At 46.2% G+C, this 24228-nt stretch overlaps 1 protein-coding gene across 1 annotated transcript in view; it reads left to right on the top strand.

The window, feature by feature from the left end:
- LOC112252005 (protein Jade-3) overlaps window positions 1–23532 on the top strand; it is a 51418-nt gene extending 27886 nt beyond the window's left edge. Inside the window, exons 5-12 of the mRNA XM_042322792.1 lie at window positions 63–253; window positions 6490–6701; window positions 10769–10936; window positions 11519–11635; window positions 12358–12894; window positions 20438–20555; window positions 21345–21497; window positions 21556–23532. Of these exons, the coding sequence (XP_042178726.1) occupies window positions 63–253; window positions 6490–6701; window positions 10769–10936; window positions 11519–11635; window positions 12358–12894; window positions 20438–20555; window positions 21345–21497; window positions 21556–22346 (2287 nt within the window). The 3' untranslated portion in view covers window positions 22347–23532. The remainder of the gene's footprint in view (window positions 1–62; window positions 254–6489; window positions 6702–10768; window positions 10937–11518; window positions 11636–12357; window positions 12895–20437; window positions 20556–21344; window positions 21498–21555) is intronic.
- Window positions 23533–24228: the final 696 nt, after the last annotated feature.

Below are 24228 nucleotides of genomic sequence, written 5' to 3'. Positions count from 1 at the left end.
TGATTTCTCTGAGTAATAGCCACTGCTAGCCTCTCATTGTGTCTGTGTGCGTCTGTCTGTAGGAACATAGAGGAGAAGCCTAAGGAGGTGTTGTTCACCCTACAGAAGAGGTATATCCAGTGTTGGAGCCAGGCCTCTACAGAGACGGGTTACGTTAACATCAAGGAGCTGGCTGAGGCCATGTGCTCTTATGACCTGGATAACATGGACCTCTACTGGCTGCAGGCACTCAACGCTGAGCTGGAACACATGGGTAAGGACTCAACGCTGAGCTGGGACACATGGGTAAGGACTCAACGCTGAGCTGGGACACATGGGTAAGGACTCAATGCTGAGCTGGGACACATGGGTAAGGACTAGAGGTCGACCGATTATGATTTTTCAACGCCGATACCGATTTATTGGAGGACCGAAAAAAGCCGATACCGATTAATCAGACAATTTTTTAAAATTTTTATTTGTAATAATGACAATTACAACAATACTCAATGAACACTTATTTTAACTTAATATGATACATCAATAAAATCAATTTAGCCTCAAATAAATAATGAAACATGTTCAATTTGGTTTAAATAATGCAAAAACAAAGTTTTAGAGAAGAAAGTAAAAGTGCAATATGTGCTATGTAAGAAAGCTAATGTTTCAGTTCCTTGCTCAGAACATGAGAACATATGAAAGCTGGTGGTTCCTTTTAACATGAGACTTCAATATTCCAAGGTAAGAAGTTTTAGGTTGTAGTTATTATAGGAATTATAGGACTATTTCTCTCTACCATTTGTATTTCATTAACCTTTGACTATTGGATGTTCTTATAGGCACTTTAGTATTGCCAGTGTTACAGTATAGCTTCCGTCTCTCTCCTCCCTGGGCTCGAACCAGGAACACAACGACAACAGCCACCCTCGAAGCAGCGTTACCCATGCAGAGCAAGGGGAACAACCACTCCAAGTCTCAGAGCGAGTGACGTTTGAAACGCTATTAGCACGCACCCCGCTAACTAGCTAGCCATTTCGCATCACATCGTTACACCAGCCTAATATCGGGAGTTGATACGCTTGAAGTCATAAACAGCAGAGCTGCTGGCAAAATGCACGAAAGTGCTGTTTGAATGAATGCTTATGAACCTGCTGCTGCCTACCATCGCTCAGTCAGACTGTTCTATCAAATCATAGACTTAGTTATAACATAATAACACACAGAAATACGAGCCGTAGGTCATTGATCTGGTTGAATCCGGAAACTATTGTCTCAAAAACAAGACTTTTATTATTATTACTGGCAAATTAGTTCGCAATGAGCCAGGCGGCCCAAACTGTTGCATATACCCTGACTCCGCGTGCAATGAACGCAAGAGAACTGACACAATTTCACCTGGTTAATATTGCCTGCTAACCTGGATTTCTTTTAGCTAAATATGCAGGTTTAAAAATATATACTTCTGTGTATTGATTTTAAGAAAGGCATTGCTGTTTATGGTTAGGTACACATTGGAGCAACGATATGCACCGCATCGATTATATGCAATGCGGGACACGCTAGATAAACTAGTAATATCATCAACCACGTGTAGTTAACTAGTGATTATTATTAAGTTTAATGCTAGCTAGCAACTTACCTTGGCTTCTTACTGTATTTGCGTAGAAGGCAGGCTCCTTGTGAGGCAGGTGGTTAGAGCGTTGGACTAGTTAACTGTAAGGTTGCAAGATTGAATCCCAGAGCTGACAAGGTAAACATCTGTCATTCTGCCCCTGAACAAGGCAGTTAACCCACCGTTCCTAGGCCATCATTGAAAATAAGAACGTGTTCTTAACTGACTTGTCTAGTTAAATAAAGATTAAATAAAGGTGTAAAAAAAAATAAGCTAAATCAGTGATTTTGGGACACATGGGTAATGGTGGGGGAGAAGAACATTAGCTAGGACACATGGGTAATGGTGGGGGGAGAAGAACATTAGCTAGGGCACATGGGTAATGGTGGGGTAGAGAAGAACATTAGCTAGGGCACATGGGTAATGGTGGGGGAGAAGAACATTAGCTAGGGCACATGGGTAATGGTGGGGTAGAGAAGAACATTAGCTAGGACACATGGGTAATGGTGGGGGGAGAAGAACATTAGCTAGGACACATGGGTAATGGTGGGGGGGAGAAGAACATTAGCTAGGACACATGGGTAATGGTGGGGGAGAAGAACATTAGCTAGGACACATGGGTAATGGTGGGGGAGGAGAACATTAGCTAGGACACATGGGTAATGGTGGGGGGAGAAGAACATTAGCTAGGGCACATGGGTAATGGGGGGTAGAGAAGAGGAACATTAGCTAGGACGTGTGTGTGGGGGTGGGCATTGTTTTAGCCTGTTTCTCTAAAGCAGGGGTGTCAAACTCAAATACCCAGTGGGCCAAAATGTAAAACCTGAACAAAGTCACGGGCCAACATTGAATGCTAACAAATTAACCTTTTAATATGGACCCAAACAAGTTTTGCTTTAACATTGAATATGGAACAAGCATCGCTTATTACCATACAATATATAATTTAATAGTGGAGACATGCAAAATCGAATTTCAAATGAAAAAACACATCAATGGCATTCATTTATTAAATAAATAAAATTTAAATAGAATTTGTATGCCTCTCTTCTATTTGCAGCCTTCTGATTTAAATACCAAAATAAACTTTTTCCACTGGCTAATAATTTTACAAATAAAATGATCATAAATCAATCAACCATTCAAGCCCATGCCTTGTAGCAAGAAAAAGTGCATAAAGAAAACGTTAATTATTGCACACTGGTCTAATCTGATGTGCCCAAGCCAGATACCTGGCATCTCTTCTTGGATGCTAGTTCATCAATGTCTGGGCTCAAGCTCTGAGCTGAAGAAATCCTCAGTATCGAGCGAAGATGTTCATCAGTCAGACGTCTCCTGTGAGTTGTTTTGGTCATCTTCATCGAGGAGAAAAGTTGCTCGCATAGATAAGTGCTGCCGAACATGGAGAGCATCTGAGCAGCTTGGGTGCGGAGCTGAGGCATTGTGTCAGGGATGAACCGTGGAAACTGTGCGGCGCCCACAGCATCATACTTTGACTTCAGCGTGTCGTTGCACTGGAGTTCAATCAGCTCCATTTGGATGTTGGTTGGTGCATTTTCCACATCAACTGCGAAGGGATTACTAAGCAGTTCAAACTTGCATTTCTGGGCATCGAAGTCGGCAAATCGCCGGCTAAACTCAGCGGTGAGAACACTGAGTTTTTCAGCAAACTGTGCGCATGGGAACACGGCGGTAGAGATCTGCGCTTTTATGGATTGGCAGCAGGGAAAATGGCAAGGGTTTCCTTGCAGCATCTGATTCTCCCACAGGCACAGTTTAGTTTTGAAGGCCCTCACTGCAGCGTACATGTCTGTGATGATGCGTCCCCGCCCCTGAAGCTGCAGGTTCAGCGCATCGAGATGGCTCGAGATGTCACAGAGAAAGGCCAGCTCACACAGGAACTTTTGCTCCCGGAGCTCTGCTGTATCCTTCCCTTTGGTTTCCAGGAATTGACATATTTCCTCACGCAGCTCGAAACATCTGTTCAGTACTTTTCCTCTGCTTAGCCATCTCACCTCTGTGTGATACGGCACGTCTGCGTATTCCGAACCACACTCCTCCAGAAAAGATTTAAACTGGCGGTGATTTAGACCTTTGGCTCTTATAAAGTTAACTACCTGTGTTACTGTGGTCATAACATGTTCCATCTTTAGGGCTTTGGCACACAGTGCTTCCTGATGTATGATGCAGTGGTAAACAGTTAGCTCACCTGCACAGTTCTCTTCCCGCATCTTCTCCCGAACCATGCCCACCAGTCCACTCTTTTTACCGCACATCGCTGGCGCACCATCTGTCGTTAATCCAACGAGTTTATCCCACGGCAGCTTTATTTCAGTTACACATTTGGAAACCTCCTCAAAGATTTCCTTTCCTGTGGTTGTGCCATGCATTGATTTGAATCCTAATAGCTCCTCCGTAACACACAGATTTGAGTCCACTCCACGGATGAAGACTGACAGCTGAGCAGTATCAGATGCGTCGCAGCTCTCATCCACAGCGAGGGAGAACGCAACAAAATCTTTTCCCTTTTCCATCTGCTTGGTCATACAGATTGGTGGCAAGATCACATGTGCGATCAGCTACTGTGTTCCTGCTCAGGCTCACGTTTGAAAATGCTTGTTTTTTCTCTGGGCATACGAGGTCACAAACCTTCATCATGCACTTTTTCATGAACTCTCCCTCATTAAAGGGCCGGGCTGATTTTGCGATCTCTGCTGCCACTATATAACTAGCCTTTACAGCAGCCTCGCTTTGTGATGTGGCTTTTTTAAACATATTCTGTTGTGAAACCAAACTTCTTTTCATCTCCTCTACTTTCTGGCTCCTTTGAGTCATGTCCAGGTCCTTGTATTTGTCATGGTGTTTCGTTTCATAGTGTCGTCTAATGTTGTACTCCTTACTTACAGCCACGTTGACTCCACAAACAAGACAAACAGGTTTGTCTTTTACATGTGTAAACAGATATTCTGCCTCCCACTTGTCCAGAAAGCTCCTGTTTTCTGCCTTTCTTTTCACCATTTTTGGGAAGGGTTAGCTCGCTGACAGTTGTAGCGTCTATGTTGCTATGACTACTGTCACAGAGGAGAGAGCGTTTCTGGGTCCTGTCCTGATTGGCGCGCGAAAACAGCAGAGCATTATGGGATTCGTAGTATTAGTGGTGAATGCGCTGTATAATACCGGCGGGCCAGCTCTAGTAGTAATTTGGTATTGTCTCGCGGGCCAAATATAATTACCCCGCTGGCCAAATTTGGCCCGCGGGCCAGAGTTTGACACCCATGCTCTAAAGCCTCTCCTTGTTCTCTCAAATCATCATCACATTTCCTCACTTCTCTCTGATGTGTTGGCAAGGAAACTGGAGGCGACCAAGGATAGACTTCACACTATAATGACAAAGCAATAACAGGTCTTCTTGGGTATGACGCCACAAGCTTAGCATGCCTGTATTTGGAGAGTTTCTCCCTTTCTCAAGCTCTGTCAGGTTGGATGGGGAGCATCGCTGCACAGCTATTTTCAGGTCTCCAGAGATGTTAGATTGGGTTCAAGTCCGGGCTCTGGCTGGGCCAGTCAAGGACATTCATAGACTTGCCCCGAAGCCACTCCTGCGTTGTCCTGTTGGAAGGTGAACCTTCGTCTCCCAGGCTGAGGTCCTGAGCTGGTTTTCTTCAAGGATCTCTCTGTACTTTGTTCTGTTCATCTTTCCCTTGATCCTGACTAGTATCCCAGTCCCTGCGGCTGAAAAACATCCCCACAGCATGATGCTGCCACCAGGTTTCACGGTAGGGATGGTGCCAGGTTTCCTCCAGACGTGAAGCTTGGCTTTTAGGGCCAAATAATTAAATCTGGTTTCATCAGACCAGAGAATCTTGTTTCTCATGGTCTGAGAGTTCTTTAGGTGCCTTTTGACAAACTCCAAGTTTTTACTGAGGAGTGGCTTCCGTCTGACCACTCTACCATAAAGGCCTGATTGGTGGAGTGCTGCAGAGATTGTTGTTCTTTTGGAAGGTTCTCCCATCTCCACAGAGGAACTCTGGAGCAGTGTCTGTGACCGTCGGGTTCTTGGTCACCTCCCTGAGGACCTTCTCCCCCGTTTGCTCAGTTTGGCCGTCTCGGAGCTCTACGGACAATTCCTTTGACCTCATGGCTGGATTTTTGCTCTGACATGCACTGTCAACTGTGGGACCTTTAAATAGACAGGTGTGTGCCTTTCTAAATGTTGTATTTTTATTTAACCTTTATTTAACTAGGCAAGTCAGTTAAGGACAAATTCTTATTTACAATGACGCAACAGGCCTCCTGCGGGGGCTGGGATTAAAATAAATTAAATAAAAATATATGACAAACACACATCACCAGAAGAGACAACACTACATGAAGAGAGACCTAAGACGACAGCACAGCATGGTAGCAGCCCATGACGACAACATGGCAGCAACACTACATGGTAGCAACACAAAAGAAGGTATAAACATTGGGCATAGACAACAACAAGAAGGTAGAGACAACACATCATGCAAAGCAGCCACAACTGTGTGTCCATGATTGAGTATTTGAATGAAGAGATAAAACTGTCCAGTTTGAGTGTTGGGTCATTATGGGCTATTGTGATGTCATTATGGGCTATTGTGATGTCATTATGGGCTATTGTGATGTCATTATGGGCTATTGTGTGTAGATTGACGGAAAACATTTAATACATTTAGAGTAAGGCCTGTCTATATAAGGCTGTAATGTAACAAAATGTGGAAAAGGTCAAGTGGACTGAATACTTTCCAGATGCACTGTATGGCCTTAGAGAAAAGAGGGAGGTTTGGAGCTCTCGCAACAGTGTTCTGACTGAGTCTATTCCCAAGACCTGTAGAGGAGCTATGTTTTGATTGGTGTATTATTCTGTCTCCCAGGGGAGGGGCCTGTAGATGAGTTGACGCTGGAGCGTACCATGGAGGCGTTGGAGCGTCAGTGCCATGACAACATGAACCACGCCATCGACACCGTAGAAGGGCTGGGCATCGAGTACGACGAGGATGTCATCTGTGACGTGTGTCGCTCCCCCGACAGCGAGGAAGGCAACGACATGGTCTTCTGTGACAAATGTAACATCTGTGTTCACCAGGTAGGAACCTACAAGCACTGATTTTGCGCATAGCGGCTATTTTGAAGAAGGCTTTACTTGCAATGAGAGTAATGTGGTTGTTTTTATATACATTAGTTAAATGCACTGGTTATAAGTCGCTCTTGATTAAGTGCTAATTAACTCTTAATTAATAGTTTTTTTCTACACGTACCCAGTTCTCTGACAATCTCTCATCCCTCAGTTGAACCCTTCATCATAAATACATCTAACCCACTGCGTTAACCCACTGTCAATTCAAGTTAAGGGCTTTATTGGCATGGGAAACTTATGTTTACATTGCCACAGCAAGTGAAATAGATAATAAACTAGAAAAAATGAACAGTAAACATTACACTCACACAAGATCCAAAATAATAGAGACATTACAAATGTCATATTTATATATACAGTGTTGTAACAATGTGCAAATAGTTAAGTACAAAAGGGAAAATAAATATGGGTTGTAATTTACAAGGGTGTTTGTTCTTCACTGGTTGCCCTTTTCTTGTGGCAACAGGTCACAAATCTTGCTACTGTGATGCAACACTGGTATTTCACCAAGTAGATTTGGGAGTTTATCAAAATTGGATGTGTTTTCGAATTCTTTGTGGGTCTGTGTAATCTGAGAGAAATATGTGTCTCTAATACGGTCATACATTGGGCAGGAGGTTAGGAAGTGCAGCTCAGCTTCCACCTTATTTTGTGGGCAGTGGGTACATAGGCAGACCTGGCTCTCAAGAGAAGACAGGCTATGGTAACCTTTCTTAATAGCAAGGCTATGGTCACTGAGTCTGTACATAGTCAAAGCTTTCCTTAATTTTGTGTCCATCACAGTGGTCGGGTATTCTGCCACTGTGTACTCTCTGTTTAGGGCCAAATAGCATTCTAGTTTGCTCAGTTTTTGTTGTTAATTCTTTCCAATATGTCAAGTAATTATCGTTTTGTTTTCTCATGATTTGGTTGGGTCTAATTGTGTTGCTGTCCTGGGGCTCTGTGGGGTCTGTTTGTGAACAGAGCCCCAGGACCAGCTTGCTTAGGGGACTCTTCTCCAGGTTCATCTCTCTGTTGGTGATGGCTTTGTAATGGAAGGTTTGGGAATCGCTTTCTTTTTAAGTGGTTGTAGAATTTAACAGCTCTAGTAGTATCGGCATAATTCTGCTCTGCATGCATTATTTTGTGTTTTCCGTTGTACACAGAGGATATTTTTGCAGAATCTCAATTTGGTGAATTCTTGATTGGTGAGTGGACCCCAGACTTCACAACCATAAAAGACAATGGGTTCTGATTCAAGTATTTTTAGCCACATTCCTAATTAGTATGTTGAAATGTTGTTCCTTTTGATGGCATAGGAGGCCCTTCTTGCCTCTCAGATAGTTCACAGCTTTGTGGAAGTTACCTGTGGCGCTGATGTTTAGGCCGAGGTATGTATAGTTTGTTGTGTGCTCTAGGGCAACGGTGTCCAGGTGGAATTTGTATTTGTTGTCTTGGCAGCTACCCTTTTATGGAACACCATTATTTTTGTCTTAGAGATTTACTGTCAGGGCCCAGGTCTGTCAGGGCCCAGGTCTGTCAGGGCCCAGGTCTGTCAGGGCCCAGGTCTGTCGGGTGAGGCCGGGGGCTGCAGTTCGAGTCGGGTGAGGCCGGGGGCTGCAGTTCGCGTCGGGTGAGGCCGGGGGCTGCAGTTCGAGTGCCCTCGCCAAAATCGTTGATATATGTTGAAGCGGGTGGGGCTTAAGCTGCATCTCTTTCACCCCACGGCCCTGTGGAAAGAAATGTGCGTTTTCCCAATTTTAACCGCACACTTGTTTGTGTACATATATTTTATAATGTCGTATGTTTTTCCCCAACACCACTTTCCTTCACTTTGTATAGCAGACCCTCCAAATTGAGTCAAAAGCTTTTTTGAGATCAGCAATATGAGAATACTTTGCCTTTTGTTTTGTTTGTTTCTTTGATTTGACATTTGCTCAGTACATTGTTTTCACTGAGGAAATGTACGAGTCTGCTGTTAATGATAATGCAGAGGATTTTCCCAAGGTTGCTGTTGACGCATATCACACGCTAGTTATTGGGGTCAAATTTGTCTCCACTTTTGTGGATTGGGGTGATCAGTCCTTGGTTCCAAATATTGGGGAAGAAGCCAGAGCTGAGAATGATGTTAAGGAGTTTAAGTTTAGCCAATTGGAATTTGTGACCTGTGCAACTGGGTACTGGACTTCCTGACGGGCCGCCCCCAGGTGGTGAGGGTAGGCAACAACATCTCCTCCCCGCTGATCCTCAACACTGGGGCCCCACAAGGGTGCGTTCTGAGCCCTCTCCTGTACTCCCTGTTCACCCACGACTGCGTGGCCATGCACGCCTCCAACTCAATCATCAAGTTTGCGGACGACACAACAGTGGTAGGCTTGATTACCAACAACGACGAGACGGCCTACAGGGAGGAGGTGAGGGCCCTCGGAGTGTGGTGTCAGGAAAATAACCTCACACTCAACGTCAACAAAACTAAGGAGATGATTGTGGACTTCAGGAAACAGCAGAGGGAACACCCCCATCCACATCGATGGAACAGTAGTGGAGAGGGTAGCAAGTTTTAAGTTCCTCGGCATACACATCACAGACAAACTGAATTGGTCCACTCACACAGACAGCATTGTGAGGAAGGCGCAGCAGCGCCTCTTCAACCTCAGGAGGCTGAAGAAATTCGGCTTGTCACCAAAAGCACTCACAAACTTCTACAGATGCACAATCGAGAGCATCCTGGCGGGCTGTATCACCGCCTGGTATGGCAACTGCACCGCCCTCAACCGTAAGGCTCTCCAGAGGGTAGTGAGGTCTGCACAACGCATCACCGGGGGCAAACTACCTGCCCTCCAGGACACCTACACCACCCGATGCTACAGGAAGGCCATAAAGATCATCAAGGACATCAACCACCCGAGCCACTGCCTGTTCACCCCGCTGCCATCCAAGGCGAGGTCAGTACAGGTGCATCAAAGCTGGGACCGAGAGACTGAAAAACAGCTTCTATCTCAAGGCCATCAGACTGTTAAACAGCCACCACTAACATTGAGTGGCTACTGCCAACACACTGTCAATGACACTGACTCTACTCCAGCCACTTTAATCATGGGAATCGATGGGAAATGATGTAAATATATCACTAGCCACTTTAAACAATGCTACCTTATATAATGTTACTTACCCTACATTGTTCATCTCATATGCATACGTTGATACTGTACTCTATATCATCGACTGCATCCTTATGTAATACATGTATCACTAGCCACTTTAACTATGCCACTTGGTTTACATACTTATCTCATATGTATATACTGTACTCGATATCATCTACTGTATCTTGCCTATGCTGCTCTGTACCATCACTCATTCATATATCCTTATGTACATATTCTTTATCCCCTTACACTGTGTATAAGACAGTAGTTTTTTTGGAATTGTTAGTTAGATTACTTGCTCGTTATTACTGCATTGTCGGAACTAGAAGCACAAGCATTTCGCTACACTCGCATTAACATCTGCTAACCATGTGTATGTGACAAATAAAATTTGATTTGATTTGTATATTTGATCATTTCATTGAGGATACCATCAACACCACAGGCCTTTTTGGGTTGGAGGGTTTGTATTTTGTCCTGTTGTTCATTTCAATGTAATTAGAGAATCCAGTGGGTTCTGGTCATCTATAATTGTTGATTCTAAGATTTGTATTTGATCATGTCTATGTTTTTGCTGTTTGTTCTTTGTTATAGGGCCAAAAAAATGGAGAAGTGGTTTATCCATACGTCTATGTTTTGGATAGATAACTCTTCGTGTTTTAGTGTTTTCCATCTAATTTTCCCAGAAGTGGTAGTCTATGGATTCTTCAATTACATTGAGCTGATTTCTGACGTGGTGTTCCTCCCCACCCGTAGTGTATTTCTGTGTTGTTTTAGTGATTCCTCAGGTCTCCTCTCCCTGTCTGCCTGTTAACCTACTGTCTCTCTCCTGCTACCATGTGTAATCCTAACTCTCTCTCTCTCTCTCTCTCCCCCCCCCCTGCCCAGGCATGTTATGGTATAGTGAAGGTACCAGATGGTAACTGGCTGTGCAGGACGTGTGTCCTGGGCATTGACCCCCAGTGTCAGCTGTGCCCCATCAAGGGAGGGGCGATGAAGGCTACGAGGGCGGGCACCAAGTGGGCACACGTCAGCTGTGCTCTGTGGATCCCTGAGGTAAAAATTAACACCTTTTTATGCATTCATCTGTCTGTCAGAATGTGGTGTTAAAACAGTAAAGCTGACTGACGGTACCGCGTGTCTCTAGCTGACTGACGGTACCGCGTGTCTCTAGCTGACTGACGGTACCGCGTGTCTCTAGCTGACTGACGGTACCGCGTGTCTCTAGCTGACTGACGGTACCGCGTGTCTCTAGCTGACTGACGGTACCGCGTGTCTCTAGCTGACTGACGGTACCGCGTGTCTCTAGCTGACTGACGGTACCGCGTGTCTCTAGCTGACTGACGGTACCGCGTGTCTCTAGCTGACTGACGGTACCGCGTGTCTCTAGCTGACTGACGGTACCGCGTGTCTCTAGCTGACTGACGGTACCGCGTGTCTCTAGCTGACTGACGGTACCGCGTGTCTCTAGCTGACTGACGGTACCGCGTGTCTCTAGCTGACTGACGGTACCGCGTGTCTCTAGCTGACTGACGGTACCGCGTGTCTCTAGCTGACTGACGGTACGGTCCCGCGTGTCTCTAGTTGACTGACGGTCCCGCGTGTCTCTAGCTGACTGACGGTACCGTGTGTCTCTAGGTGAGCATCGCGTGTCCAGAGAGGATGGAGCCCATCACCAAGGTGTCTCACATCCCCCCCTCCCGCTGGTCTCTCATCTGCAGCCTCTGTAAACTGAAGACTGGAGCCTGTATACAGGTGAGTATGGTGGTTGGACTGTGTATTTCTGAACATATGTAGGTGACTAGATATCACACGTCTCTTGGTTTGTTGTTGACACTCGTAGTGTCTTAGTTTGTAGTATAGTGTGGTTTAACTTTTGTATTTGCTCGTGAAGTGTGTATTAACACAGGGGTTTTCAAACTTTTAGAGACCCCTTCTGTGATAGTTAATTAATCAGGGACCCCCCTCATAATGAGAACACAACTGCAGTGAGATAGAAATAAGATAAGGAGTGTCACTGGCAGTGCATGGCGAGAAGTATTGAGTTGAAAAATGTGTAATTGTTGGGGTACTGTGGATATCAATATCTGTGTGAGCCCCCCAGGCCCATGTTGCTCTGTGGTAAGAACAGACATTATAGTTGAATAATATGCCATTGTATCACAACCTCTAACCTTGGCCAAAATGAGTTTTATTTGTTAGTAATATTCATTAAAAAATTACATGCAAAAAAAAAAGGTGATATATATTTTGAAATCTGCCTGCGGACCTCCTGCAGGAGCTCACTTTGACAACCCCTAAGTTAATGAACCTTGTCCTCCTGCAGGACCCCACTTTGACAACCCCTGAGTTAATGAACCTTGTCCTCCTGCAGGACCCCACTTTGACAACCCCTGAGTTAATGAACCTTGTCCTCCTGCAGGACCCCACTTTGACAACCCCTGAGTTAATGAACCTTGTCCTCCTGCATCCCTCAGTGCTCAGTGAAGAACTGCACCATCCCGTTCCATGTGACGTGTGCCTTCGAGCACAGCCTGGAGATGAAGACTGTCCTGGATGAAGGAGACGAGGTGAAGTTCAGGTCCTACTGCCTGAAGCACAGCAAGCCCAAGAACCAGGCCTCCTCCGACCCACCAGCCCCCGGCCTCAGCCCCTGTCAGCCAGCCCACAGCAAGCAGTCCAAGGCAGGGGAGCCAGGCTCCGGTCTCAGTCCGGCCCGGCCCAAACCCCCCGTAGACCCAGAGAGGGGGGGCCTGAGGGCCCAGAGGTTGCTAGAACTAGAGGAGGAGTTTTCTACTCTGATTCACCCTGAGGAGCTGGCCCTGAACCTGGGCCTTCCTCCCAGCCTGCTGGACTTCATCTACCAGTACTGGAAACTGAAGAGGAAGAGCAACTTCAACCGTGCTTTGCTGCCCCCTAGTGAGGAGGAGGGTAACCTGCTGCTGTTGCCTCATGAAGACAGCATCCACACACGGATGAGAATGTTCATGCACCTCCGACAGGACTTAGAGAGGGTTAGTATTACTTATATTGTATTTAATATAGATATACACTGAGTATACAAGCATAAAGAACACCTGCTCTTTCCATGACAGACCGACCAGGTGAATCCAGGTGGAAGCTATGATCCCTTATTTATGTCACTTGTTAAATCCACTTCAGTGTAGATGAAGGGCAGGAGACGGGTTAAAGAAGGATTTTTAAGCTTTGAGACAATTGAAACATGGTTTGTGTACACTACCGTTCTAAAGTTTGGTCACTTATAAATGTAATTGTTTTTGAAAGAAAAGCAAATTGTCCATTAAAATAACATCAAATTGATCAGAAATACAGTGTAGACATTGTTAATGTTGTAAATGACTGTTGTAGCTGGAAACGGCAGATTTTAATGGAATATCTACATACGAGTACAGAGGCCCATTATCAGCAACCATCACTCCTGTGTTCCAATGGCACATTGTGTTAGCTAATCCAAGTTTACCATTTTAAAATGCTAATTGCTCATTCGAAAACACTTTTGCAATTATGTTAACACAGCTGAAAACTGTTGTTCTGATTAAAGAAGCAATAAAACTGGCCTTCTTTAGACTAGTTGAGTATCTGGAGCATCAGCATTTGTAGGTTCGATTACAGGCTCAAAATGGCCCTGAAACAAAGACCTTTCTTCTGAAACTCGTCAGTCTATTCTTGTTCTGAGAAATGAAGGCTGTTTCATGTCAGAAATGTGGATTAGCTAACAAGGTGCCATTGGAACACAGGAGTTATGGTTGCGGACATGTATGTACATCTATATCTATCTACATCTATGTAGATATTCCATTAAAAATCAGCCGTTTCCAACAACAATAGTTATTTTAATGGACCAAAAATGTGATTTTCTTTCAAAAGGACATTTTGTACATTTGTAAGTGACCCCAAACTTTTGAACGGTAGAGTATGTGTGCCATTCAGAGGGTGAATGAACAAGACAAAAGATTTAAGTGGCTTTGAACGGGGAATGGTTGCAGGCGCCAGGCGCACTGGTTTGTGTCTAGAACTGCAATGCTGCTGGGTTTTTCACACTCAACCCTTTCCTGTGTGTATCAAGAATGGTCCACCACCCAAAGGAAATCAAGCCAACTTGACACAACTGTGGGAAGCATTGGAGTCAACATCCTGTGTAACGCTTTACCTCCTTTTGGAGTCCATGCCCCGACCAATTGAGGCTCTTCTGAGGGCTAATGGGGGTGGGGGGCCAACTCTATTTTTTAGAAGACGTTATCCACACATACGGATGGATGGTCATGGACCCCAGACGATACTTTTATATACGTTGTAAATTATACTACACTGAACCCAAATATAAACGCAACATGTAAAGTGTTGAAATTAAAGATACCAGAAATGTTCCATACGCACAAAAAATGGCGCAAAAATTTTGTGGATGACTTAGTTTACATCCCTGTCAGTGAGCATTTCTCCTTTGCCAAGATAATCCATTCACCTGACAGGTGTGGCATATCAAGAAGCTGATTTAACAGCATGATCATTTACATAGGTGCACCTTATGCTGGGGACAATAAAGAACACTCTAAAATGGGCAGTTTTATCACACAACACAATGCCACAGATGTCTCAAGTTTTGAGGGAGTGTGCAATTGACATGCTGACTGCAGGAATGTCCACCAGAGATGTTGCCAGATAATTTAATGTTCATTTCTCTACCATAAGCTGCCTCCCAACGTCATTTTAGAGAATTTGCAGTATGTCCAACCGGCCTCAACCCCAGGACTTCCACATCCGGCTTCTTCACCTGCGGGATAGTCTGAGACCAGCCACCCAGACAGTTGATGAAACTGAGGAGTATTTCTGTCTGTAATAAAGCCCTTTTGTGATGGAAAAACTCTTTCTGATTGGCTGGGCCTGGCTCCCCAGTGGGTGGGCCTATGCCTTCCCAGGCCCACCCATGGCTGCCCCCCCTACCCAGTCATGTGAAATCCATAGATTAGAGCCTTATTTATTTCAATTGACTGATATCCATATACAGTACGTTCGAAATTATTCAGACCCCTTCCCCATTTTGTTACGTTACAGACTTTATTCACTTTTTTTTTAATCCTCATCAATCTACACTCAGTACCCCATAATGACAAAGCAAAAACAGGTTTTTAGAAATTTGTGTAAATATATCTTAAAAAACAGAAACGGTATTTAAATAAGTATTCAGACCCTTTGCTACGAGACTTGAAATTGAGCTCAGGTGCCTCCTGTTTCCATTGATCATCCTTGAGATGTTTCTATAACTTCACTGGAGTACACCTGTGGTAAATTCAATTGATTGGACATGATTTGGAAAGACACACACCTGTCTATGTAATGACCCACAGTTGACAGTGCATTTCAGCATTGAAGGTCCCCAAGAACACAGTGGCCTCCATTCTTAAATAGAAGAAGTTTGGAACCACCAAGTCACCAAATCAGGGGAGAAGGGCCTTGGTCAGCGAGGTGAGCAAGAACCCCATTGGTCTCTCGGACAGCTCCAGAGTTTATCTGTGGAAATGGGAGAACCTTCCAGAAGGACAACCATCTCTGCAGTAGTCCCCCAATCAGGCTTTTATGGTAGACTGGTCAGATGGAAGCCACTCGGTAAAAGGCACATGACAGCCCACTTGGAGTTCGCCAAAAGGCACCTAAAGGACTCTCAGATTATGAGAAACGAGATTCTCTGGTCTGAAACCAAGATTGAACTATTTGGCCTGAATGCCAAGTGTCACGTCTGGAGGAAACCTGGCACCATCTCTACTGTGAAACGTGTTGGTGGCAACATCATGCTGTGGGGATGTTTTTCAGCGGCAGGGACTGGGAGACTAGTCAGGATCGAGGGAAAGATGAACGGAGCAAAGTACAGAGGTCCTTGATGAAAACCTGCTCCAGAGCACTCAGGACCACAGACTGGGGTGAAGGTTCACCTTCCAACAGGACAATGAACCTAAGCACACAACCAGGACAAAGCAGGAGTGGCTTCGGGAAAAGTCTCTGAATATCCTTGAGTTGCTCAGCCAGGGCCCAGGCTTGAACCCTATCGAACATCTCTGGAGAGACCTGAAAATAGCTGTGCAGCAACGCTCCCCATCCAACCTGACAGAGCTTGAGAGGATCTGCAGAGAAGAATGGGAGAAACTCCCCAAATTCAGGTGTGTCAAGCTTGTAGCATCATACCCAAGAAGACTCGAGGCTGTAATCACTGCCAAAGGTGCTTCAACAAAGTACTGAGTAAAGGGTCTGAATACTTCTGTCAATTTCAGTTTTTTATATTGAATAAATTTGCAAAAGATGTTTACCTGTATTTGCTTTGTCATTATGGGGTGTTGTGTGTAGATTGACAAGGGGGAAACATTGTATTTAATCCATTTTAGAATAAGGCTGTAATGTAACAATGTGGAAAAAGGAAAGGGGTCTGAATACTTTCCCAATGAATTGTCAAATTGTTACATGTTGAGTTTCTATTTTTGTTCAGTATAGTTCTATGAACTCCAAGCTCTGTCATATCAAGATCTGAGTTGGGTGCTTCTATGGGATGGCAGGTAGCCAGGGGTTGCCGGTTCCAATCCAGGGTCTTACAGGACGAATCTGTCACCGTGTTGTTCCCTGCAGGAGAGGTATTCGGTTATGGGCCCGTACATAATATAACCTTCCCTTCAGAATGTAAAAAGGAATGAGAGTAGGCTACCTGCCACCGTAACAGGGAGGGGGAGGGTTACGGTGGGGAGGGGGAGGGTTACGGTGAGGAGTTACGGTGTTGGGGAGGGTGACAGAGGTTAGGGCTCAGGTCTCTGGAATGGTTAGCGGTCAGGCCTGGGGGCCAAAGAGGTTAGGGTATATAAAAGCGCTTCAAAAAGCAGGAATATTGGGGGTGGGGAATGAGTGCAAATCAGAAGAGCTCAAATCTCTTGAGGGAAGAAAACAAATTCAGTTCCTGTAGATATTCCCTCAAATTTAAGCTAAAATAGGCATATCAAATCAAATTTTATTTGTCACATGCACATGGTTAGCAGATGTTAATGCGAGTGATACAGTAGATGGTATCGAGTACAGTATATACATATATGAGTATGTAAACAAAGTGGCATAGTTAAAGTGGCTAGTGATACATGTATTACATAAGGATGCAGTCGATGATATAGAGTACAGTATATACATATACATATGAGATGAATAGTGTAGGGTAAGTAACATTATATAAGGTAGCATTGTTTAAAGTGGCTAGTGATATATTTACATCATTTCCCATCAATTCCCATTATTAAAGTGGCTGGAGTTGAGTCAGTGTCAGTGTGTTGGCAGCAGCCACTCAATGTTAGTGGTGGCTGTTTAACAGTCTGATGGCCTTGAGATAGAAGCTGTTTTTCAGTCTCTCGGTCCCAGCTTTGATGCACCTGTACTGACCACGCCTTCTGGATGATAGCGGGGTGAACAGGCAGTGGCTCGGGTGGTTGATGTCCTTGATGATCTTTATGGCCTTCCTGTAACATCGGGTGGTGTAGGTGTCCTGGAGGGCAGGTAGTTTGCCCCCGGTGATGCGTTGTGCAGACCTCACTACCCTCTGGAGAGCCTTACGGTTGTGGGCGGAGCAGTTGCCATACCAGGCGGTGATACAGCCCGCCAGGATGCTCTTGATTGTGCATCTGTAGAAGTTTGTGAGTGCTTTTGGTGACAAGCCGAATTTCTTCAGCCTCCTGAGGTTGAAGAGGCGCTGCTGCGCCTTCTTCACGATGCTCTCTGTGTGAGTGGACCAATTCAGTTTGTCTGTGATGTGTATGCCGAGGAACTTAAAACTTGCTACCCTCTCCACTACTGTTCCATCGATGTGGATAGGGGGTGTTCCCTCTGCTGTTTCCTGAAGTCCACAATCATCTCCTTAGTTTTGTTGACGTTGAGTGTGAGGTTATTTTCCTGACACCACACTCCGAGGGCCCTCACCTCCTCCCTGTAGGCCGTCTCGTCGTTGTTGGTAATCAAGCCTACCACTGTTGTGTCGTCCGCAAACTTGATGATTGAGTTGGAGGCGTGCGTGGCCACGCAGTCGTGGGTGAACAGGGAGTACAGGAGAGGGCTCAGAACGCACCCTTGTGGGGCCCCAGTGTTGAGGATCAGCGGGGAGGAGATGTTGTTGCCTACCCTCACCACCTGGGGGCGGCCCGTCAGGAAGTCCAGTACCCAGTTGCACAGGGCGGGGTCGAGACCCAGGGTCTCGAGCTTGATGACGAGCTTGGAGGGTACTATGGTGTTGAATGCCGAGCTGTAGTCGATGAACAGCATTCTCACATAGGTATTCCTCTTGTCCAGATGGGTTAGGGCAGTGTGCAGTGTGGTTGAGATTGCATCGTCTGTGGACCTATTTGGGCGGTAAGCAAATTGGAGTGGGTCTAGGGTGTCAGGTAGGGTGGAGGTGATATGGTCCTTGACTAGTCTCTCAAAGCACTTCATGATGACGGATGTGAGTGCTACGGGCGGTAGTCGTTTAGCTCAGTTACCTTAGCTTTCTTGGGAACAGGAACAATGGTGGCCCTCTTGAAGCATGTGGGAGCAGCAGACTGGTATAGGGATTGATTGAATATGTCCGTAAACACACCGGCCAGCTGGTCTGCGCATGCTCTGAGGGCGCGGCTGGGGATGCCGTCTGGGCCTGCAGCCTTGCGAGGGTTAACACTTTTAAATGTCTTACTCACCTCGGCTGCAGTGAAGGAGAGACCGCATGTTTTCATTGCAGGCCGTGTCATTGGCACTGTATTGTCCTCAAAGCGGGCAAAAAAGTTATTTAGTCTGCCTGGGAGCAAGACATCCTGGTCCGTGACTGGGCTGGATTTCTTCCTGTAGTCCGTGATTGACTGTAGACCCTGCCACATGCCTCTTGTGTCTGAGCCGTTGAATTGAGATTCTACTTTGTCTCTGTACTGACGCTTAGCTTGTTTAATAGCCTTGCGGAGGGAATAGCTGCACTGTTTGTATTCAGTCATGTCACCAGACACCTTGCCCTGATTAAAAGCAGTGGTTCGCGCTTTCAGTTTCACACGAATGCTGCCATCAATCCACGGTTTCTGGTTAGGGAATGTTTTAATCGTTGCTATGGGAACGACATCTTCAACGCACGTTCTAATGAACTCGCACACCGAATCAGCGTATTCGTCAATGTTGTTGTCTGACGCAATACGAAACATCTCCCAGTCCACGTGATGGAAGCAGTCTTGGAGTGTGGAGTCAGCTTGGTCGGACCAGCGTTGGACAGACCTCAGCGTGGGAGCTTCTTGTTTCAGTTTCTGTCTGTAGGCAGGGATCAACAAAATGGAGTCGTGGTCAGCTTTTCCGAAAGGGGGGCGGGGCAGGGCTTTATATGCGTCGCGGAAGTTAGAGTAACAATGATCCAAGGTCTTTCCACCCCTGGTTGCGCAATCGATATGCTGATAAAATTGAGGGAGTCTTGTTTTCAGATTAGCCTTGTTAAAATCCCCAGCTACAATGAATGCAGCCTCCGGATAAATCGTTTCCAGTTTGCAGAGTTAAATAAAGTTCGTTCAGAGCCATCGATGTGTCTGCTTGGGGGATATATACGGCTGTGATTATAATCGAAGAGAATTCTCTTGGTAGATAATGCGGTCTACATTTGATTGTGAGGAATTTTAAATCAGGTGAACAGAAGGATTTGAGTTCCTGTATGTTTCTTTCATCACACCATGTCACGTTAGTCATAAGGCATACGCCCCCGCCCCTCTTCTTACCAGAAAGATGTTTGTCTCTGTCGGCGCGATGCGTGGAGAAACCCGTTGGCTGCACCACCTCGGATAGCGTCGTTCCAGTGAGCCATGTTTCCGTGAAGCAGAGAACGTTACAGTCTCTGATGTCCCTCTGGAATGCTACCCTTGCTCGGATTTCATCAACCTTGTTGTCAAGAGACTGGACTTTGGCAAGAAGAATGCTAGGGAGTGGTGCACGGTGTGCCCGTCTCCGGAGTCTGACCAGAAGACCGCCTCGTTTCCCTCTTTTCGGAGTCGTTTTTTGGGTCGCTGCATGGAATCCACTCCGTTGTCCTGTTTGTAAGGGCAGAACACAGGATCCGCGTCGTGAAAAACATATTCTTGGTCGTACTGATGGTGAGTTGACGCTGATCTTATATTCAGTAGTTCTTCTCGACTGTATGTAATGAAACCTAAGATGACCTGGGGTACTAATGTAAGAAATAACACGTAAAAAAACAAAAAACTGCATAGTTTCCTAGGAACGCGAAGCGAGGCGGCCATCTCTGTCGGCGCCGGAAGTAAAAATTAAGAATTGTTTCCACACAAGTTTTACTAAATCCACACAAGTAATCAAATGTAAAAATAATTATACAAGGATCCAACGAAAAAGATAGAATAATAATCATGACAAGTACAATAGATCTGTAGCTTGACCTCTAAATCAATTCATTTATCTCAGGGGAGATGGAAACTATAAAACGGCCTCCAGATGGAGACAGATTGCTGGGTGGCTTAGGGTGAGTGTTTGTTAGCTCACCTGACGGCCATGTTGTGTCCCCTACAGGTGAGGAACCTGTGTTACATGGTGAGTCGGAGGGAGAAGCTGAAACTGTCTCAGAGCAAGGCCCAGGAGCAGATCTTCAACCTCCACGTCAAACTGCTCAGCCAGGAGATCTCCGCTGGTAAGATTTGTGTGTGGCCGTATCCGAATTAACCATACTTGCATTCTAAATAATAGGTATTTTGGACATGTGAAAAAATAACGTTTTATAGTATGTGAAATTAGTATGCTTTAAAGGCCAGGATGGCATACTAATTTATGCATTTAAAAAATGATATATATTTTTAACTAGGCAAGTCAGTTAAGAACAAATTCTTATTTACAATGACGGCCTACCCCGGCCGAACCTGAACGACGCTGGGCCAATTGAGAGCCACCCTATGGGACACCCAATCACGGCCGGATGTGATACAGCCTGGATTCGAACCAGGGACTGTAGTGACGCCTCTTGCACTTAGACCGCTGTGCTACTTGGGAGCGATATCCCTATGGGGCTAGTTAGTGACCATCAGTAAATTAAAGTACATGGGACAATATTATAAAATGTCAATAGCTCCAAATTTCAATGACTTAACCTCAAACCAACTATAAATAGTAAAAAATCATATTAACAAGACAACTAAAAGATGTGCAACATGAAAATATCTTCCCATCGTGTAATTTATTGACGGCCCCTAACTAGCCCCAGAGCTAGGCTGCTCTAATTGACTCTCATTTGTAGTCAGTCATGGCATTTCTTTATGACCAAGCCACAAAATGAGGCCAAATCAAAGTTCATTCCCCCTTTTAAAAGTTTCTATGGGAGGGGATGGGGACCAACCCATAATTCTGATTGGCCCTCATGGTGGTGTGGGAGGAGATGGGGACTAACCCATAATTCTGATTGGCCCTCATGGTCTTTTCTCTCCAGGTCTGCCGGTGGACAGCATGTTGTTCCGGCCTCCTCCCAGAATCACCCTGACGCTGAAGATGCCCAAAGTGTCGCTGGGTAACGGGAAGACCGGCTCCAAGTCAGGCAACGGCCCCCTGTGTCCAGATAACAGCGGGAACGTTCACCAACGCAGTGGGGGAGGGAAGGGGCTAGGGAAGGGGGGCTGGGGAAGGGTAAGGGGGAGGGTTAGGTAAAGGAGGAGGGAAGCCTCAGCTCCATGGGCGAGGCAAGAGAGAGGAGTGCTCCAATGGCAGCCTGCTGTCTGCTTCAGGTCAGTCACGTAGGGAGGGGAGTAATGCCACTGGACCAACACTGACTAACCGTTCTGCCAGGGGCTCAGCCCTGACCATTAAACAGACTGGCAAGCCTCTAATGGGTAAACCGTTGACGCTCCACCCTGCCCTACATGGCCACCCTTCCAATGGAAACGGCAAACTGGACCAAGAGTGGACAGGCCACGTCCCTAGATCCAACGGCGTGATGGAGAAGATGGTGGGCGTGGCCCAGAAGGACAGCTCTTGTCAGACCCCCAGCGAACAGGAAACCAGCGAGGACTCAGGGGTCAAGGCCAGCCAATCAGTCAGCTTCAGTGATTCCACCATGGAGCACTTCAGCCGGTCGTTCAAGGAGGCGACGGTCAGCTTGGTGCGGACCACGGAGGACCTGCGGGGGGACAAGGTGTCCCAGGAGGGTAAAGGCACCAGATCAGCCCAGGACCGACCCTGGGCCAAACCAGTTCCCGGAGTCCCCCAGGGACTCGGTGGTACCAGATCAGCCAAGGACCGACCCTGGGCCAAACCAGTTCCTGGAGTCCCCCAGGGACTCGGTGGTACCAGATCACCACCGTACAAGGAGACGGATGGATACTGCCCTGACCTGGAACTCAGTGACTCAGAGCCAGAGGCTAAAGGTCAGAGGTTGAGGCAGGGTAGGGTAAAGCAGAGCCTGGGGGGGTCCAGTAGGACCTCAGTACAGAGGTGACAGCCATGACATGACCTTTGCCCCGGCTCTGTCTGAGCGAGCAGCTCTCTGGTCATAGGTCAGAGCCAGAGCCCCGACAATGGCTGGGCCATCTATCTATTGTACACAGGGACAGGAGCACAGGACTGCTGCATGACAGGTGTCCTGACCCAGATCATCACCTCAGTGGGACTCTAAGCCACATGTCTTCTTTAATGGATTTTTGTTGTCTCTCCCTCTATGCTCGGTGTGAACGGAATGCCCTTGGACTGTCTCCTGATTAAACTACTTGTCTGTTTATTTCTGTCTTCTTTGCTCTGGCTAGAAATGATTAGAGCCTGAATGATGGGGGTTTCTTTTTTTGGGGGGGGGCACAACTTACTGATGTTGATTTGAGTGTTTTACATCGGAGAAATTAAGGTGTAATTTTTCCACACTGGAGTCTCGTAAATTGCCATCCAAAATTAGCAATTGTCCAATAAAATATGTTTCAAATGTCGATTTTCATCCTATCGGTCGTGCTCTATAAATGATTTTCTGTTCTGTACTCAACCTCCCTATCTAGGTTAACATCGACATAATAGGTGAATCTACTCAACCTCCCTCTCCTTTTCTCTCGCTCTTTTGCGATCTCTTGAACTGCCAGCATTAGCATCTCTTGAACTGCTAGCATTAGCATCTCTTGAACTGCCAGCATTAGCATCTCTTGAACTGCCAGCATTAGCATCTCTTGAACTGCTAGCATTAGCATCTCTTGAACTGCCAGCATTAGCATCTCTTGAACTGCTAGCATTAGCATCTCTTGAACTGCCAGCATTAGCATCTCTTGAACTGCCAGCATTAGCATCTCTTGAACTGCCAGCATTAGCATCTCTTGAACTGCCAGCATTAGCATCTCTTGAACTGCCAGCATTAGCATCTCTTGAACTGCCAGCATTAGCATCTGCCAGCATTAGCATCTCTTGAACTGCTACCTATCCTTTCACATCATTTCAGATGAGGAGACTGTCATTCAACAGCCAGTTCTTCCGTTAGTCTCCATTTCCAGAGTTGGACAGAGGGAGTGTTGTATCTCTTTAAGGGAATCATTGTGTTCAATAGCACACATGTTTTTGATATGTATGAATATGAAATTCACTGACTGTGTATTGGTATGATTTTGTATCCTTTTTACTAGGGAATAAATAGTATATTTAATCAAATTCGATATTTGGTGACATTTTTGACCCCTGGAACAGAAGAGCTGCAGGGTTATAGAACCTGATGCTATGGTGTACGACTGGTGGGGGTGTATGTTCTGACTGGTGGGGGTGTATGTTCTGACTGGTGGGGGTGGAGGGTCTGACTGGTGGGGGTGGAGGGTCTGACTGGTAGTGGTGGTGGGGTGGATGATGGAGGGTCTGACTGGTAGTGGTGGTGGGGTGGATGATGGAGGGTCTGACTGGTGGTGGAGGGTCTGACTGGTGGTGGAGGGTCTGTATGTTCTGACTGGTGGTGGAGGGTCTGTATGTTCTGACTGGTGGGGGTGGAGGGTCTGACTGGTGGGGGTGGAGGGTCTGACTGGTGGGGGTGGAGGGTCTGACTGGTGGGGGTGGGGGTGGTGGGGTGGATGATGGAGGGTCTGACTGGTAGTGGTGGTGGGGTGGATGATGGAGGGTCTGACTGGTGGTGGAGGGTCTGACTGGTGGTGGAGGGTCTGTATGTTCTGACTGGTGGTGGAGGGTCTGTATGTTCTGACTGGTGGGGGTGGAGGGTCTGACTGGTGGGGGTGGTGGGGTGGATGATGGAGGGTCTGACTGGTAGTGGTGGTGGGGTGGTGATGGAGGGTCTGACTGGTGGTGGGGGTCTGACTGGTGGTGGAGGGTCTGATGTTCTGACTGGTGGGGGTGGAGGGTCTGACTGG

The sequence above is a fragment of the Oncorhynchus tshawytscha genome, linkage group LG06 (genome assembly GCF_018296145.1).
Source record: "Oncorhynchus tshawytscha isolate Ot180627B linkage group LG06, Otsh_v2.0, whole genome shotgun sequence".
NCBI classification, from domain to species: domain Eukaryota; kingdom Metazoa; phylum Chordata; class Actinopteri; order Salmoniformes; family Salmonidae; genus Oncorhynchus; species Oncorhynchus tshawytscha.
This window is presented reverse-complemented; position numbering and strand designations above follow the sequence as displayed.